Source organism: Stomoxys calcitrans, chromosome 5, assembly GCF_963082655.1.
Source record: "Stomoxys calcitrans chromosome 5, idStoCalc2.1, whole genome shotgun sequence".
In the NCBI taxonomy this organism is placed as follows: Eukaryota; Metazoa; Arthropoda; class Insecta; order Diptera; family Muscidae; genus Stomoxys; species Stomoxys calcitrans.
Genome location: NC_081556.1, coordinates 68503009 through 68522082, shown reverse-complemented (window position 1 = coordinate 68522082; position 19074 = coordinate 68503009). Strand labels below are relative to the sequence as shown.

At 41.2% G+C, this 19074-nt stretch overlaps 1 protein-coding gene across 6 annotated transcripts in view; it reads left to right on the top strand.

Annotated features, from left to right (window-relative positions):
* Nucleotides 1-19074, top strand: part of LOC106080671 (uncharacterized) — a 176469-nt gene that overhangs the window by 49822 nt on the left and 107573 nt on the right. For all 6 annotated transcript variants that reach the window (XM_059370605.1, XM_059370604.1, XM_059370607.1 and 3 more), the window contains exon 3: nucleotides 5721-10711. In XM_059370605.1, coding sequence (XP_059226588.1) covers nucleotides 5853-10711 — 4859 coding nt within the window. In that variant the 5' untranslated portion in view covers nucleotides 5721-5852. The remainder of the gene's footprint in view (nucleotides 1-5720; nucleotides 10712-19074) is intronic.

Below are 19074 nucleotides of genomic sequence, written 5' to 3'. Positions count from 1 at the left end.
TTTTGGCCAATTAATAATCAAAATATTAGTCTGGGACCCTGCTAATTATATATATTCTGAATCGTTTGCAAATTCTTAGTCGATTTAGCCATTTCCGTCCGTCCTCCTAACTTCGTGTCTGTCTAAAGCATGCTCACTTTCGAAGGAGTTATTTCTGCCACTTAAAATGTGCACATATACCTGTAATTGGTGTAGGTGGGTTGAGTTTGGAAAGGATCCAAATCGCCCCAATGTTTGAATTTAACTCGCATGTAAACACTCAGAAGAGTAAGTTTGCTGATATCAGCAAACACCATCTTCGGACTTGCAGTCATACTTTTGTCACTTTGCAGAAACACGTTCTAAATTTTTGCCGTTGCCGATTCTAATATTGAATCAAATGAAACCATACCATATTTAGCTAAAAATTGTTTTCCCTATGCTTTAGTAATTTAAAATTTGTTCACTCTTAAAAGCACACCCGATACATAAACGATGTCTGAATGTGCGTGCTTTTGAGCGTGGCTTGTGCACATTCTTCTTGTATTTGAGCAACTTACAATGGTCTTTATGATCGCTAGTCGCTATTGTTGCTGTCTATTGAACGAATATTACTTGAAATAATTCCATGTGTCCATGCGTGCCCGCTTCTGTGGAGTCTTGTTGCCCTGGAGAGTCATTAGAAAAAGTAACACGCTCCTAAACGCTGGCAATTTAAATGATACCAACACAATTTGAATATTCGTTAAAATCAAGGTTACTGCTGCCACAGGTCGATACTTATTCAGCCTATGTATTCAGGTGAGGAGTTGGCTTGTTTACACTTCGTTTGCAACAAACTGTTCCCAAACAGCTTGTAAAGACTGAACACCACCGCACTGTGAGCAATAGGAGCACATGTCAGTTGAATGTCTTGCAAATACAATAAATGTAGAGATGGTGGCTTTTTTTGTATTCTAGAAGCATCCGAAAACGGTTTTTCATGATTTTACAGGTTCAAGGTGTTTTCTAGGATCAGTTGTAATTTGATATGCGTTTTGAACTGCAAGTTGCAAATATTACTATCCAGCGTGGAATATTTGACAAATTGGTCTTCTATGAGAGCATACATTGTTTGTTGTTTCAACAAAGATTTCTGTCGTCTACTTTGATAGTTGTTTTTACTTAAATTCTGTAAAAAGGGGAGGTCCCTTATCATTGAGTAAAAATTTGAATCGGGCAACACTCACTACGAGCGATGCCAACAATTTAACAGCAAAAAGCGTAATGAAAATGTAAAAAAGATAAAAAGAGCAAAATTTGTATAAAAGGGTAACAAAGCAGTTACTTAGATCTTTAGAAATTTGGAAAAATTTATCTTAAATGAAATAGGCTAGTAAAGGGTGATTTTTTTGAGGTTAGGATTTTCATGCATTAGTATTTGACAGATCACGTGGGATTTCAGACATGGTGTCAAAGAGAAAGATGCTCAGTATGCTTTGACATTTCATCATGAATAGACTTACTAACGAGCAACGCTTGCAAATCATTGAATTTTATTACCAAAATCAGTGTTCGGTTCGAAATGTGTTCATTCACCGTAACGTTGCGTCCAACAGCATCTTTGAAAAAATACGGTCCAATGATTCCACCAGCGTACAAACCACACCAAACAGTGCATTTTTCGGGATGCATGGGCAGTTCTTGAACGGCTTCTGGTTGCTCTTCACTCCAAATGCGGCAATTTTGCTTATTTACGTAGCCATTCAACCAGAAATGAGCCTCATCGCTGAACGGTGAATGAACACATTTCGAACCGAACACTGATTTTGGTAATAAAATTCAATGATTTGCAAGCGTTGCTCGTTAGTAAGTCTATTCATGATGAAATGTCAAAGCATACTGAGCATCTTTCTCTTTGACACCATGTCTGAAATCCCACGTGATCTGTCAAATACTAATGCATGAAAATCCTAACCTCAAAAAAATCACCCTTTATAATGCTCCTCATGACAAAAAGCGACTGCAAAAAACTTAAACTTATAAAAAGGGTAACGTACAAAAAGGGCAGACGGTACCTTTACGGATTTTTGGTGACCTAAAAAGCCCAAGGGCGAAAAGAACTAACTGCTCACCACTGTGCGAGAAGATTTCCTCGTGTCCTTTAATGGAATGTGCGAACCGGCCAGTCGCTGTGCTGTAGGTCAATGCGGCCTAAGCACAAAATGCACTTGCAGTGACATTCAAAGAATGTTCAAGTGCACAACAAAAAAAGTGTTTGGCAATGTTGGTGTGTTTGTTGTTCTTAGCATTGATCATAAGTGTGTATCGGAATAGTGGAATGTAACGCTTGCTTTTCTCTTGCTGCTCTAAGGATAATTAGAGGACTTATTGGCTGTTTCAAAGCAAAAGCGTGCTCCTCTACACCGTTCTCAATAGTCTTTGGGTATGTAGGGCACCTTAATCAATTTGATAAAGGTGTTGATGCTGATACATGGCTAGCGATGGGTAAATACCCAAAAGATATTTACCCGGTAAATTGGGTAAATACCTGGCTAATTACCCATTTATACCCAAAAGCGGAGTGTTTATAATTTTGCAAATATCGCGGGTATAAAAAATTTTCCAAATAAATTTTGATGATTTTGTATTTTTTTGTATATATACCTGATCGTCTGATCTCATATATATAGACCGATCTCCAGACTTAAAGTCTTGAGGCAATAAATTGGTAATTTTCATCCGAATTCGATGAAATTTGGCACAGTGAGTTCTGGTAGACCCCTACCCATTTCTGTGAAGTGCGGTTCAGATCGGACTATATTTGGATATAGTTGCACTTAGACCGACCGCCCGATCTCCCGATATATGGTACTGATCCATAAAAGATCCATTTTTTACCTGAACTCGATGAAATTTGGCACAGTGTGTTCTGGTAGACCTCTACCCATTCCTGTCAAATGTGGTTCAGATCGTACCATATTTGGATATAGCTTCCATATAGACCCATCTCCCGATATAGTGTAATGAGCCAAAAAAAAGGAGCATTTTTCATCCGATTTCAATGAAATTTAGCACCGCGAGTTCTTGTACCCCTCTTAACCTTTTTGTTAAATATCGTCAAGTTCAGACCATATTTCGATATAGCAGCTATATAGACCAATCTGCCGATATAGAGTATTGAGCCCATAAAAGGAGCATTTTTCATCCGATTCGGATGAAATTTGAAACAGTGCATTTTGGTACCCTTCTAAACATTTTAGTTATATATCAAAACTCAATGTTTCAAATTTCATCAAAATCGGATGAAAAATGCTCCTTTTATGATAATCAGGTTTATATACAAAGATTACGAAATCATCAAAAATTGTTTGAAAAATATTTGTATGTCCAAGATATCGGCAAAATTATAAATACCCAAAAAAGGTATTTACCCAAGTGTTGGGTATTTATCCGGTAGAAACCTATCTCTATACATGGCGTATCAGAAATCATGAGCCACTAACCAGTCAAAGTGTTTTGAATAATAACACACACTTGCTCAACTTTTATAAGTTCTTTGCTATGCTATTCTTTGAAAAGAAATCATTGAATATGATATCGATCTGGAAGATGTTCGAAAAATCACTTGGGCTAATTTCTATAATCTATAAGCATTTCTATAAGTCACCGAATCAATGGTGAACAGTCCTTTCTTTGGCAATGTTGTTTTGGTTATGTTATCGGTTCAAATGTGGGTCTTATCGCTTGGATATAGTCCCATATAAACCGATCTTCCGATTTGACTTCTCGAGCTTATAGAAGCCGCTGTTGTTGTCCGATTTGGATGAAATTTTGCACGGAATGTTCTTTAAGAACTTCTAATAAATAATCTTGCCAAGTGAGGTCCAAATCGGTCATTAACCAGATAAAGCTTCCAATTAAACTGGTTGCCCGATTTGGTATCTGAGTCCCTGGAAGTCGCAATTGTTACCCGATTTGGCTGAAATTTTGCACGGATTGTATTGTTATGACATCCAACAGTCATGATAAGTATTTTCGAAATCGGTCTAAAAGCTGATATAGATTCCATACTCCGATTAGTCTTCTATGGCCCCTGGAAGCTCAAATTTTTGCCTCATTTGGCAAAATTTTGTTGTTTTCTTAACTATTGGGTTGCCCAAAAAGTAATTGCGGATTTTTTAAAAGAAAGTAAATGCATTTTTAATAAAACTTAGAATGAACTTTAATCAAACAAATACATTTTTTACACTTTTTTTCTAAAGCAAGCTAAAAGTAATAGCTGATAACTGACAGAAGAATGAATGCAATTACAGAGTCACAAGCTGTGAAAAATTTGTCAACGCCGACTATATGAAAAATCCGCAATTACTTTTTGGGCAACCCAATATATCTCCATAATTTCGTTTACTTGGCCTTGAAACAATTAAAATTCAAATATGAGTTAATATTAAAACATTTTTTGAACCAAGAATCAAATATCAAAAAAAATCGTTCACATTTTATAACTCGTTTAAAGTTGTGGTCTGGCCAGACCACATCCGCAACAAAGTTGAAAAAAATGTTCGCCGAAACTAGGGTTAAAATGTAGAGCAATAAAACTTGCGAGGAACTACCTTACACGTGTAAGCTAGGTCAGGACCAGGCTCGAAGTGCAACCAATGACAGATGGTCACAAAAAGCTGGTTATGAACATTATGTGGCCTAACCTAGACTTGAAGAGGTCTAACGCTCTGATGTCTCTGGTGAGAACAAACTTCTCAGTCATTGTGTCCGTCATGACCGGTCACTGTCTGATCGGAAAACTTGAGGACGTCGACGAAGAAAAGACTATAGAACTTCTGCTATGTGTGTACCGCGCACTGGCAGTCAGAACGAGTTCCACTTTAGGTTTTCATTTCTTTGAGAACTTATCTGATTTAGCGGATGTGAACATTCGCAAGTTGTTGGGCTTTTTAAAGCGATGTGGATGGTTCAACGGTAGTAACTAGAAGCCATATTCACTCTCCTGTTCCTGTTGTATCACAATGGACGAAAACGTCTAAGTGAGTCTGATGGCATACCGCCACTTAAACCTAACCTAGACCTACTACGTAATTGCAGCAAAATTAACTAACAATCATCATACACTGTTTGCTATTATCAGCAGTCTTTTCTATTAGTATTCGATCTGTTTGTGGTCCGAGGTATCTCTATGTTGAAAGGTTACCTCGGACCATTTATGAAGATTTGGCCCAAAACAAATTTTCGATCACATGATCTCCTTTACACCTCAGCTCTAACCATTCCAAATTTCAAAGAGATATCTTTACCCGTTCTCAAACGGCAGATGTTTTACAAAGTTTTTTTTTGTCGGTTTTATCCCACTGTGCGATATGACCGGTAATTTATTTAAATTCGATTGAATTGACCCCAAATGAATTTATGTGTTGTATGGGTAACGGCTAAAGCAAAAAATATGGTCAAACAAATAGACTAAATTGAAAGGTTACCCGAATTTTAACATAAAGTCAATGGAAAATGACTCAAATAATTTTCGCAGAATCCCAAATTCCGAAATTTCAGAATTGCGATTCTTTAGAAACTTGTAGCAAAAATCCCCAATAAAAAACTTTATCATAAAACGCAATGCACTTTGCTCTTAAAACCGCAAGCCTGGAAAAGAAATGAAAACAGAAACGTTGGTAACAAATGCGGCTACCATTGAGGTGTATAAATTCTATCTAATTTTGATAAAACTTTTTATATATTCCAATTTTTAGTTGATCCTTTCACATTCAAGAGATAAGCGGCAGTAGCCGTAGCAATGGCCGGTTTGTGAAACGTCAGCGTAAACAGTGGATACTGAAAAAGACGGGGTTTGTCGTAAATTCATCTGTGAGTAGATTGACACAATGACAGCAATGCCAGTGGTGTGGTGTACCGACCCAAATTCGGTCAATAATAAACCGACTGCATTCGCTCTCCACGGCATTCAATTGCAAGGCAATGTTACGGAGAAGCAGGTACTCGCCTTGAGGGAGTTGGTTAGTGCAGCAGCTGAAGGGAGACTTATACTACCTTCGGACGGCACTTTTATGCTCCTCGACAGTGGCATCAGTATTGAAAGTTCTATAGTGAATAGTGGGGAAAAAACATCCACGGAGGGAGCAACAGCTGCGAATGAAAGAGAACCCAAGATGTCGTCACTCGATAAAGAGAATATTGCACGGAGTTGTGGCGATGCAAGTGTGGGAAATGCCAACAGGCCCTGGAAGAATACCTACATTCTGATGCCGGTGACGGCCGCAGGACAGTTCAATTCAAACTTGCCATTACAACAAATGCCAGAATCTAAGAAAGCAGCGGCCGAAGAGAGCTTTGAGTTGGAACCAAAATACTCCACATTCACACCACCGCCATCCAGCGCGGCTGAAGAGGTTCTCTATGAGTTTTTGTGCTGTGCCAAGTGCATGCACGATTCAAGCGGATCCCGATGTTCAAATGGAACAGCGACCAAGATATCAGCATCCTCCGCCATGTCCCAGCAACGTAGGTCTCAGTCCCAACTTATGCTACAGAGACTTTTGAAATCATGTGAAAGACCTTCGTTTCGGTCTCAGGCAGGAGAACAACATCCACAGCAACAGAGACTGCAGCAGCTTAATGGAGATGACTCGCCCCTTAACCATGGTCGTCGCAGTACTGATAAAGTCAACGAACCGAATCAGCTGTACGATTCCACATGCAGCGTTGCGAACAAATACACGCGGCGCTATCAGCGCAAGCACTGCAATATGTCGGCTGCGACCACCATCGCACGTAATCGTCACCACAATCATCGTCACAAATTACCGATGCAAAGTGTTAAAATCTTTCACAATCGCAGCCACGCGTGCGCTAATGGAACTAGCGGAGGTGGAGGTAATGGTAGCAACACAAGTGGCGGCGGCGGTAATAATCATAATGGTGGTGGCTTATCCAAATCCACCTCGGTCTCCAGCGGTGCTTGTAGTAAAACGGCCAAATACAATGTGCCAATTCCGCTAGTACTTGATCAGCCATCGTTGCTGAAACCCGCGTTACAACTACCTCTGTATGCAACGGTTAACAAAAGTCATAGTAAAACAGCTGCTGGAACGATGACGATGGAAATAAATGCGTCACAATGTGCCGAAGCTGTAGACCATGAATCTGCGAGCCAAACAAATCTTGTCGCACATGATGTGTCATCCATATCGCCGTCCAGTGTGCGGCGACAACGGAAAATGGGAGCCATTCAGGGCTCTCTGCATGACACTGTCCTCATCGAAATGGAACATTTTCGGGGAACTGTAGACGAAGTTAGCCAACTGAACTGTGATATCGTAATGGACACTTTACCCATAGTTAAGGACTTAATTAGTTTTGATGACGATGCCAATGTGGTGGCTGCCCGTTGTCCAGCAACACCACCACTACAAAGTGAACAGCCTTCATCGTGTGATAAAATGCATAGTCAAGTGTTAGATCTACTCTCACAACCCAATATCGATTTCGAACTCCAAATGGGTGAAGAACGCCAACCTAACAGGGATAGGCCGTCAAACCCAACGGCAACGCCACCGCCCGTGCGCAGTAATGCGTCCAGCCGGAAAACCAGCTTCGATTCCACCTGCACAATTAGCTCCATGGATTCAGGCTTCATAGAAATGCAAAATAAACTGGAGAATCCCCCACATCCACCCTTGTCCAGCATTTTTGCTGGATTGTCCCCCAATGCTGTTGCACGGGATGATAACCGCTGGCAGGGGGGTCAAGGTAATAGTGGTGGTGGTGGTGGCGGCAGCGGAGAAAAGATTGCTCGCCTCAACTATAAGGAATGTCTTACACAGTCGCGCAATCGTCGCAAGTCTTATGAGGAATTTAAAGCCATGTTTGCTAGCCCTGATGGCCCCTCATCCTCGCCATCCTCAACGGCACTAGGTGACTCCAGTCCCACAAGTGCCGACGGTCACAGAATACAAATAAGGCGAAAGACATACCAAGATCTTAGGAAATTATTCGACAACGACATAAACTGTGATGCTTTGCATGCAGTCGCCTTAACCACACTCAGCACTGCTTCAGCTGCCCCAACGGATATGGCGATGGTGAGTGCCTTAGAATCAATCTCAGAACAAGAAAGTGCCAAAGCAATAGCAACAAGAAACACCAATGAGTTGGCATTAGAAGCAGCAGACGAAACACTTGTGGATCTAAGCAGCGGAGACGATGGCCATGTCAGCAATAAACCGGCTTTGGCAAACGAGTTTAGTAAAGTCACCAGCCCCACCGTACCAGGTACATATGAAATGGATACTAGTGCGGCTGCTGCTGCTGCTGCTACTGCACACAATCGTGGCGATGATAACAATGCTAATGGTCATTGTCTAGCGCTTGGCAGTAGCACCAACGACTGCACATCAAGCTTAACCGCAGGTGACTTAACCGACATCGCTACATCGCCCTGCAGTGAAGGCAATCAACATCAGACCACAGACATTCTTCGTAAAAACTCCGATTTCCTCTCGAAAATACTCGACCGTCAGTTGATGGCAAAGGAGAAGGAAAAGGCCCACATGCGTCGCAAATCCTACGAAGAATTCAAACGTCTTGTGCGGGAATGCGAGTCCTCAGCCAGTGACCAGCAAAGCAATGACCCGGTGGCGTCGCCATTTAAGCGACAAAATTCGAAGCATCGTAAAAGCTATGCTTCGTTCTTGCTCATGAGACGTAATTCCCAAACGAAAAATAGCAAAAATGCCAACAGCAGTTCTGAGCAGACAAACCACCGTAAGGACAACTTGAAAGTCTTGAAGCCCAGCAGCCAATTACCCGAAACCGCCTCGAATGCGGCACCTCCCAGTTACAAACACAACTTCAAGATTTACGATAAGCTTGTATATGGTACCATTTACGATATCATTCAGCGTAAGAACGATATCTACAACCTAACCTATCAGCGTTACGACAAATACATGACTTATGGCACCATTTACGAGATTTTACATCGAAAGTCATCGCAGTCCTCCATTACATCGAACTCTTCTTCCCACCACACAACCACCTCAAGCAACGGTGACAAGGGCTTTCAGCGCAAAAGTTTATCATCGATTTTAGAGAGGGAAACGTCCATCACCCCCGCGGTGACTAAGAGCAAGGCGACAGAGTTTGAGAATTTTAAGAAATCTGGAATGATTTATGACATTATCCAAAGGCAGCAACAGCCTGGCATGGTCGCCATCGTTAAAGATGCCAGCAGCCTTGCAACATATGATGTAACCACCGAAAAAATAAAACAATCATCATCCTCTAAAATACCCATAGGCGCCGCTAATGAAGAATCCCCTGCGTCACTGGATAAAGAAAATGTCACAGTTTGTGTTTCCAGATCTGGCAACACCAATGCATCCACATACAAATACGGTACGATATACGACATCCTGCAGGGAGAGAAATTAGATGCCAGCCATGAGCAAACAGCGATATCAATGGCCATGGCCACCGCATCAGCGGCAGTGAATGGTGTTAGGCAACTGAAAGGCCATGTTAAAAATCGTTTTGTGGTCAGTAGGATCGACGAGTCATTTAAGACTACCCAAGTGACCGACACCCCCATAGCACTGCCGGCAGAAAAGAACAGCATTGAGAAACAAGGAATTGGAGAGGGGACGGAAACAAATGGTGTTATGCCTTTGGCGACGACTGGTGATACCAAAATCCTATTAAAAGCAACCAAGCCAAATAAAATCAGAAGACTGTCCCACATGCTAACGCATAAATCAGCCAACAATGACCCGAAATTGCCGCATCACCACCCAGATGGCAAAACACCCAGTGACACATTGGACGAATGCCTCAAAGGTGGATGTCCTGCTATTAAATCCAATCTCATACCCCTCGACAGCGAAGAGGTTTATTCGCGGATAATTGCCAAAAATCGGGCCAAAGTCGGATGTGGCGGTGGTCCAATACAGAAGTCCAATTCTTTAGATGCCATTTCTACTTCGGTAACGTTGTCGCCTCCTGCCACCCCCTCACCACCATGTCCTCGACGAAGTCTCAAACAGCACCATTGTCTGACTGAAGTGCAGAAGCCGAAGCAATTGATACTGATCAAAAAGTTTTCCCTCGATAACTCGGCCACCAACCATGGTTCTGCAGAACAGCAATGCTCGCCGAATGATAAAGATGCCAAGCTACGACGTTGGTCTAATCAGATCCCCCTTAAATGCCACTGTGATCATTCCATAGGTATCCTTCAGCCGTCTGGCAGCGAGTTCAGTCGTACTTCCAGAGATCTCACTTCATCGGAGTTCGCACTCAAGCCATTCAGATCACTTAACTGCACCTGCAATGAACAGTTGCCCGCCAATGCAATCTCGACCAAGTCAATTCATGTACTTGCTGGCCCCCACACGCACGACGGAGACGTCATTGAAGTATCGGCCGCAGAATTTCCCTCTTCCACTAACACTTCCAACGCCGTCTGTACCTCCTCCACATCTACTTCCACCATTGTCTGCAATACGTGCTCCGTTCACGCGGACGCGCCACCTTGCCTGTGTTTGCCAATTAAAAATACCACAAACTCGCCTACACCAGCTGGGGTGTCTAATGCGAGCAATTTGACCACTACGAACACCAATACTAGTTCAAATGGTACCACATCTGCGGCGTCGCCTTCATCCAAGAAAGGTAAATCACGGCGGCTATCGGAATTTACGCGAGGTGAATTTTTAAATGAAAAACCGTAAGTGTTCCTCCTCCCTAACATTTACTACTGTTTTAACGTTACAATACTTGCAATACATAAACCGTACATTCAAACGTACCTCATGTTCATAATCATGATATACAGGGTAGCTGATATGAAGTGTTAAGCACATTTTTTTTCGTTTTTGTGTGAAAATATTTTTTATTGATTCGAATGACAAAAACGTGTGGTAGTTATCTAAATTTCAGAATCCATTCACTTTTACTCGATATGACCACATTTTGCGTTGACTTTTGCTCTAAGTTGTCTACGACCACGGCTCCAAAGCAGCTGCGTGCCCACGGCTTCAAAGCAGCTTTCAAAATGTTTTCCCGATAATAAGTTGAATTTACTTGCCGCCAGGCTCAATGAAAACGATTGAAGATCGGCTCTCGGCAGTCACAGCTTCCCATACCATTACTTGAGATGGAAAATTAGTTTTGGTGGCCGCTCGTAGGCTTAAATTTTGTTTAGCACGTTTGGTTACGTAAACATGATAATTTTGGGAGTTTACGTATTGCTCAATGGGGAATTTCCTTTTTTTTTGGCGGAGAACTCAATGTTCTGAAATTAACCACATTCGTGAAGCTTGAAACCGGTTGTTCGACCGACTCAGAGCAATCAAGACGGACATATCGGGCAAAAGTGAATGGATTCTACCACAACTTTTTGTCTTTTGATTTAATAAAAAAAATCACAATACAATATATGTTCGTTTGAATTGGTAACACTTTGTGTCAGCTACACTGTGAATATCTGTGCTACGTGAAATGGTGGACATAGTCAAGTTTATGAAGATATCTTCTTTGAATTTGGATTTCATTCACAACAATTTTTCATGCCGACTAACAGCAATTGCCAGCCAGAGTATTTTACACACCTCACATCATTTTACTCTTTCACCTTCACTTGGCCCCCAAACGAATGTTTTGGATCCTTGGGTTATAACCCTTCGACTTATTGAAATTTTGGAAGACTAAATCGTATAAAAAACTAACAGCCTTATTCACAAACAGTTCTTATTATGGGCTTAAAATCTATTTTAACTATTATACACTTTTTGCTTAATAAACTGATTTTAAAATTGTGTATTCACAAACACATAATAACAGTCAAATAACTATGAAACATTTTTAGAATTTTTTGAAGTTTTATCTGGCAATTCCGGCTATTTGACAATGTCAAATTATTAATAAAAATATACAATGTTGTGAAGCACAGCAAGTGCAACGATAACAGTCTTCGCATTTGATAGACTAACCGTCATTCCATCTAACAAACAACGAAATCGCTGCTTCCACACCCCAAAACACCTCTCTACTGTATTCCTTGTTGCAATATGAGCAACATTGTAGCGTTCTTCCTTTTCGTTGTTAGTGCGGAGGAGGAGAGTAAATAGATAATGCGTCAACTGATATCCTGAATCTCCAAGTAAACGACCCCTGAATTCTTTTTTTTCAAATCGTTCCTTAATAGAAGATTCATTAAATATCCGACAATCATGAGTACTTCCTCTCCACCTAGCAACTATGTCGCGAATTTTCAATTGGGCATCACACACAACCTACAAATGAAATTCTAATTTTTTATTATGCTCCTTCGATTAGTAAATCACCTCACACCTGTACATTCAGTGAATAGAATCCTTTCCGGTTTATATAATATTGGGCAAGATCTCCACCAGTTTTTTTTTATTTTAACATGAGTTCCATCAATTGCTCCAATAACGCCCGGAAAGTTTCTAATGGCCTTAAAATCTCTCATTATTACGGCTTGCTCTTCGAGAGATGTCGGCATGTTTATGTATTCCATACCATGACGAGCCAAAGCGCGAGCAACTCTATTGCATATTCTTGAAACCGTTGGTTGGGCTAATCCGTGCAAATCTCCCGCATCATCTTGAACCTAGAAACAGGATTTTGCCAATAAAAGGATTAAATTTAATCATTTAACAACAAGTAAACAAACCTCTCTGCGACCCCAACAACGCAAAGCAACCATAACTTGTAGTTCGGCCGGAGTCCCGTGCCCTCTTTTGCTTAATTCAATATCATTTTTTATTAGACCAATAATTTTTTTTGCCGTTGATTTCTTAAACCGATATTTGGCTTTAAAGTGATGGTCTGGAATAGAAATAGAAAATGGATCAACTCTTTCTTTGTAAACTCGTGGACGTCTCCTTTTAAAAGTCTGCTCCAATCTCCCTATAATTTCAAAAGAATGAGAAACAAGTAAAAACGCAAAGTAAAAACTAAGTACAACTCATTGCTTCAAATTTCATCGACATCGTACAAAAACTGCGGTCTTTATGGCCTGAAGACCCTAAATCGGTCTATATGGCAGCTATATCCAAATATCGTCAGATTTTGCCCATTCAAGAACTTAACCTGCGTATAGAAGAAATACGAGTCTGTGCAAAATTTCAGCTCAATATCTCAATTTTTAAAGACTGTATCGTGTTCTCAACAGACAGACGGACGGACATGGCTAGATCGTCTTAGATTTTTATGACGATCAAGAATATATATACTTTGTAAGGTCGGAAATGGATATTTCGATGTGTTGCAAACGGAATGACTAAATGAATGAATCCTATGGTTGTGGGTATAATAATACACGGATTTTCATTCCTTTCGCTAGCCGCTCAAAATTTTGCTAAATATTCTTATAAGTTTAAGTAAGCTGCCATATAAAACAATCTCCTAGTTTGCCTTTTTGGGCCTTAGAAGGCGCATTTTTTATCCGATTTGGCTGAAATTTTTCCCATAGTGTTTTGTTATGACTTTTAACTACTATGGGAAGTACGGTACATCCTCCGAAAAAGCTTCCATAAACCGTTTTCCCGGTTAAATTATTTGAGCCTCTAGAGATGATCTTTTGATAACATGTAACATGGTCAATAACGTTACATAGTGTATATACAAATCGGCCTCAGCATTTGAGGTGTCATTGACAAAACCTGTCAATTGCAATCCATGGTGGAAGGTCTATAAGATTCGGCCCGGCCGAACTTAACGCGCTTTAATTTGTTCTATACTTACTTATTTCACCGATTACATTAAGTGCATCCATTTTTATAAGATTTTTCGCTATTCACAAATTTAATCAAACGTTTCACATTTATTTGAAGTAGTTTATGCTCGTGCAATTGAGAAATGTCATTTTAAAATGGTGTTAAACAAGGGTAAAACCAATAATAACTTTTTCAAATTTAAAATTGGTTTATTAAGGGTAAAATAGGCTATTATGTGTTTGTGAATACAAAAAACAACATTTTATCCTATTTTCGGTTTATAGAGCTCTTTTAAATGTTTGTGAATAAGGCTGTTAATCTACAGAAATCAATCTACCCCAGGGACATAAAAAGCAAAATTTGCCCATAAATAATCCATTAAGGAACAGGGGCAAAGTTCTCACATATCACCGAGTGCTGTCCGATTCAAGTTTAAACTCATTGATAAGGGCCCTCTTTTTATAGGCGAGTAGTTTGAACGGCGTGCCGCAGAGAGACACCTCTTTATTGAGAAGTTTTTACATGGCAAAGTACCTCACAAAAGTCGCCAGCATTAGGAGGGGATAACCAGCGCTAAAATTTTTTTTCAGATGTTCATATCAGGTTTCGAATCCATGCGTTCAGCGTTATAGGCGGACATGCTAACCTCTGCGCTACGGTGGTCTCCCCAGGGACAAAATGGTCCCAATTAATGTGCGTCTTATGCAATGTTTCTCTTTAATTTATGACCAAATCCAATTGAGAATTTTTTTCTTACTATCATCGATTAAATTACACAGCATTTTCTTCAAAAACTGGAGTTTCTTCTTTGCTTTTTGATGGAACTATTTCGACAAACATCGGATTCTGGGAATACCTTTGCCCGTTCCGGGTTTATATTACCTGTAATACTCGCGTAAAGGATCACTTTTATCACAGGTATCTCTTGTGCTGATAGGTCAAGGCAAAACTTGGCACCAATCACTCATACAGCTATTTCTTCCATTTTAAACGATTTTTAATTTTCCTTGTCTTTGCGAACCATCAGTGCTGATTTTTGATGTTTAATGTAGCTGTAATTGATCAATGTGAATACACACCTCTCACTTATATATTTTTTGAACGCAATAGTGTAATATTTTCCTCTCGAATACCCAATGAGTGGCTAGTGAGCGTATTTTTTATAGGATGGGATGGGGTATACTTACTTCGTCATTCCGTTTGTGACTCATGGATATTGTGATCTGAAACCCAACAAAGTATTTTTGATCGTCGTGCCATTTTAGTCTAACGTTGTCAAATTGCACAACCACAGGCGGCCAATCGACTGGACCCTTTTGTGAGGTAACACGTTTTTCAAACTTGGTCCCCAATAAATTGAATGTGACATTCTCTGTGTGGCTTGTGTCGCCGTTCTGTTGCAACCAGATGTTCTCCATATCATCCAGTTGGGACCAAAAATATTCTGTTATCATTGAACGGTAGCGATTCCCATTCACAGTAACGTGCCGGTTTGATCATCACGGAAGAAGTACGGCCCAATGACGCTTCGAACCTATATTTTTTCGGGATGCAATGAATGGAGGCCACCGTTGCGCACCGTTGAATGGAGGCCTCCTAATGCCGGCAACATTTGTGAGGTACTATGAAAGGTAAAACTTCTCTACAAAGAGAAGTCCCACTGCGGCACGCCGTTCGGACTCGGCTATAAAATGGAAGCCCCTTACCATTGAGCTTAAACTTGAATCGGACTGCACTCATTGATATGTGAGAGTTTTCCCCTTAATGGGGAAAATAATTCATGGGCGAAATTTGCAAAATTTGCATTTGCAATGATGACTCATGGAGTACGTGGGATTGCTGTCTGCACATCCACTATGATATGGCAAACCTTACTGAAGAGAAATGTCAAATGTTGGCTTTCCCTACCCTACTTTTGTAGCGTCCCTGAAAAAAAAAAGAATGTACTATAAAGCATAAGCGAAGAGTTTTCCCCTGCTCCTTAATGGGGAAAATAATTCATGGGCGAAATTTGCAAAATTTGCATTTGCAATGATGACTCATGGAGTACGTGGGATTGCTGTCTGCACATCCACTATGATATGGCAAACCTTACTGAAGAGAAATGTCAAATGTTTGCTGTCCCTACCCTACTTTTGTAGCGTCCCTGAAAAAAAAAAGAATGTACTATAAAGCATATGCGAAGCCAGGCCAGCTTTCTAGAGGGTCTAAAACCTTTGAACTTTTCTTATTAGATCGGTTGAGATTAATTACGGCCCATTTACAGTGCACAGTTATAATCTGAGCCAAGTGTGGTCCTATAAGCTGATAAACCGATCCCATATAAACCGATCTAACGTTTTGACTTCTTAAACCTCTAAAGGGCGCAGTTATTTTCCGATTTGAATGAAATTTTGAAAGCGCACGGTTCATAACTTGATATATATGACATAACTATTATATATACTTCTCCCTTCTCGAGGAATAAAAATCTGTACCACGAAATAGTTACCCATTACGAAAAATTTTAAAGCCTTTCAGGAGTAGGCTCAAAATAGACTCCAAAGACCTAACAGCTGCGGTGGTGGCATCAGCGTAGCGTGTTGTCCTCCCATCCTATAGGTGTGGGTGCCTTAGAACTTGTAATCGAGAGTAATGCTCCAAGCGCACAACCAGTCGTCAGACTAACAATTGAGGAGGAGACGGAGAACCAGATGCACAGTTCGTTCCCAGCCTTTAAGTGAAGGTGGTGTTTCCGATTCAGATTCAAAAAAAGAGCTGCCCGCTTTCAAGCACTCTGGAAAGACCAAGGCAATGAGAGTCTCCAATACCTTGGTCTTCAAAGAGTACTTGAAAGCGGGGAGCTCTTATTCTTCTTTAGCGTCTCGGCAGTGTTATGCCTGGACAGTGTTCTGCGGAGAGAGACAAAGTCGTAACAGCAACTAAGGAAGCGTGGACGGCCCCTGCGTCTTCATGGAGGACTGAGACTTCCAAAAGTATGCCTCAGCCATCACGGAAGGGGAAGATGGTCTCTGATGGCCCTCTTACGCCGGAGTGGCAAGGAAGCACCACAGAGATGTGTATCCGGTAGGATTCTACCAGATCGTCCGTCCCAGGTGAGGCATTTGGTAAACAAACGGGTTATCGAACATTTGTTGAACTCTAAAGGGGGTCCACCCATACGAATAATGAACTGCGAGTATAGAGGGGACATCTTAACTCTTCGCTTTGCGTCAGCGGAATGTATTGATACTGTCAAAAAGCCCTTTAGAAATATCCACTCGCAAAGCTCGACCTAGTGAGAAAGGTGGACATCCCACAGCTCACAAAATCGACGGTCTTCATTAAGGATGTCGCGAAATCGCGACGGAACGCATGATGGAAGTCTTAAACAAGCAAAACCAAGATTTGATCGTGGAGAAATGGGAGGTTTTCCACAGGGAGAAGAAGGAATTCTCTTTGTAGTGGACGATTTCGACATCTAACAAGGTCAAATACTTAGAGGTGATCTTGGATAGGAAACTTAATTGGAAGTGTCACATCCAAGAGCTGAGAAGGCTCACAGATGTTGGGTACCACGTAAATGGGCCTTAGGCTCGAAATGGGGTCTGAACCCGAACGTGATTAGATCAATACTTACTTACGCCTCAGTAGGTTGGTGGACTGCTTTGGAGAAAAAGTGCAACATATGAACCATATAACAGGTTCAGAGAACATGTTGTCTTGGCATACAGGGAGCGATGAGGACCACGCCCACTAGGGCCATGGAAACTATTCTAGATATCCGACCCATTGGCATACAAATTAAGTGTGAGGCAGCCACAGCGGCTATGAGATCAAAGGCGATGGGATTATTATACCATCGCGGTATAATTGAGGCGACGGTGGGAAAGCTGGAAGGGAGGGAAGCGGTTTCCGATCGGATACCTGAGACGACACTTGAGATCGAGTGCGAGGCACTGCTGCCATCGGCACAGTCCTGGACTGACGGAACCCTAGTTTTGTCATTGGGAAGATCATGTTACACGGATGGAACAAAGCTTGAGGACAGAGTGTGGCTGGGCGTCTACTTTGGGAACCCAAGGACAGATATCTGTTTTAGATTGCCTGATCATAATACGGTCCTGAGCAGAGATCCGGACGAACGCGGAATGCGTGAGGTGGTGTGTCGACGCGAGGACATCGAGTGTGAACATCTTTACGGAAAGAAAAATGGCCATAAGGGCAGTAACAACGAGGACGGTAAGGTCATGAACAGTCTTGCAGTGTAAGAAGAAGATTAACGCCTTCTCCGTTGATGACAAAATCCGTGGTAACAGGGAAAGAAAGGTCATATGATTTGGCGGAGAAGGCCAGAGGACTGCCGTCAATAATCTTGGTTAACTCGAAGCCTTTCAGGTCGACGCACTCCGAGTTAAGGGCGTAGGCAACGACCGCTGTTCCACAGTGTTACAACAAAATCCTATGGAGTGATCCGGATCGTGAGAGGCTATTATTGAAAAGAAGTAAGTAGGAGGTCAGTATAGATTTTGATATTATAACGGGACACATAGGACTCACTTATGCAACATCGGCGCGGCAAGTGATAGCATGTGTAGGGCATGTGGGGAGGATAATGAGACGTTGGAGTATTTCCTATGTTATTGCCTGGCTTTCGCGGCTAAAAGACACCGGTACTTAGGTGGGGACATAATACCGGGCACAAACCATGGAGTGGTCTTGAAAACAATTAAGGATTTCCTAACTTAAATATTTCTTTTTCGAGGCTACTTTTTAGTTTTTAGAGTGCACAGCAAGCCGATTACTGACTTAGGTGTATGTCCATAGTGACATGAGGCGGATAAATATCCGCATCCTCTTTTCTACCTAACCTAAACTAATGCTAACACAAGAAACAAATTTAACAGTCTGTTCGCTTAACATTGGTTTATAGCTGATTCACAATTTTTAGGTTTGTCCACACAGAAAGAAGTGTCGTCCGTCTTCGTCCTACAGAGTGAGAAATTTGCGTAGTAGTTTGATTTATTTTCGACCATTAACAATGGAGTAAATTTATATTGGCATTGCTTTTCAAGTGTAAACATAAAAATCTTTATTTCGTAACCTGTATATTGTTTGCAACAGTACAAGCAGAAATTGGTTTTAGTTGCGTCGATTTATTGTGAACAGGCCATTTAAGAGCACGTGGAATTGAAAATGTGTCAACCTCACATCAGTTTAGAACTCACACTTGAGTCCACGCCATATGATATCGAGTCGTCGTCAGTAGCATACAAGCGGTACAGCCGCAGAGCTGCCAATAGCACATTTTACAATTCAATGTTAAAGGTTTGCATAATGCCCACATTGAATGAGAAACGGTGGTTGG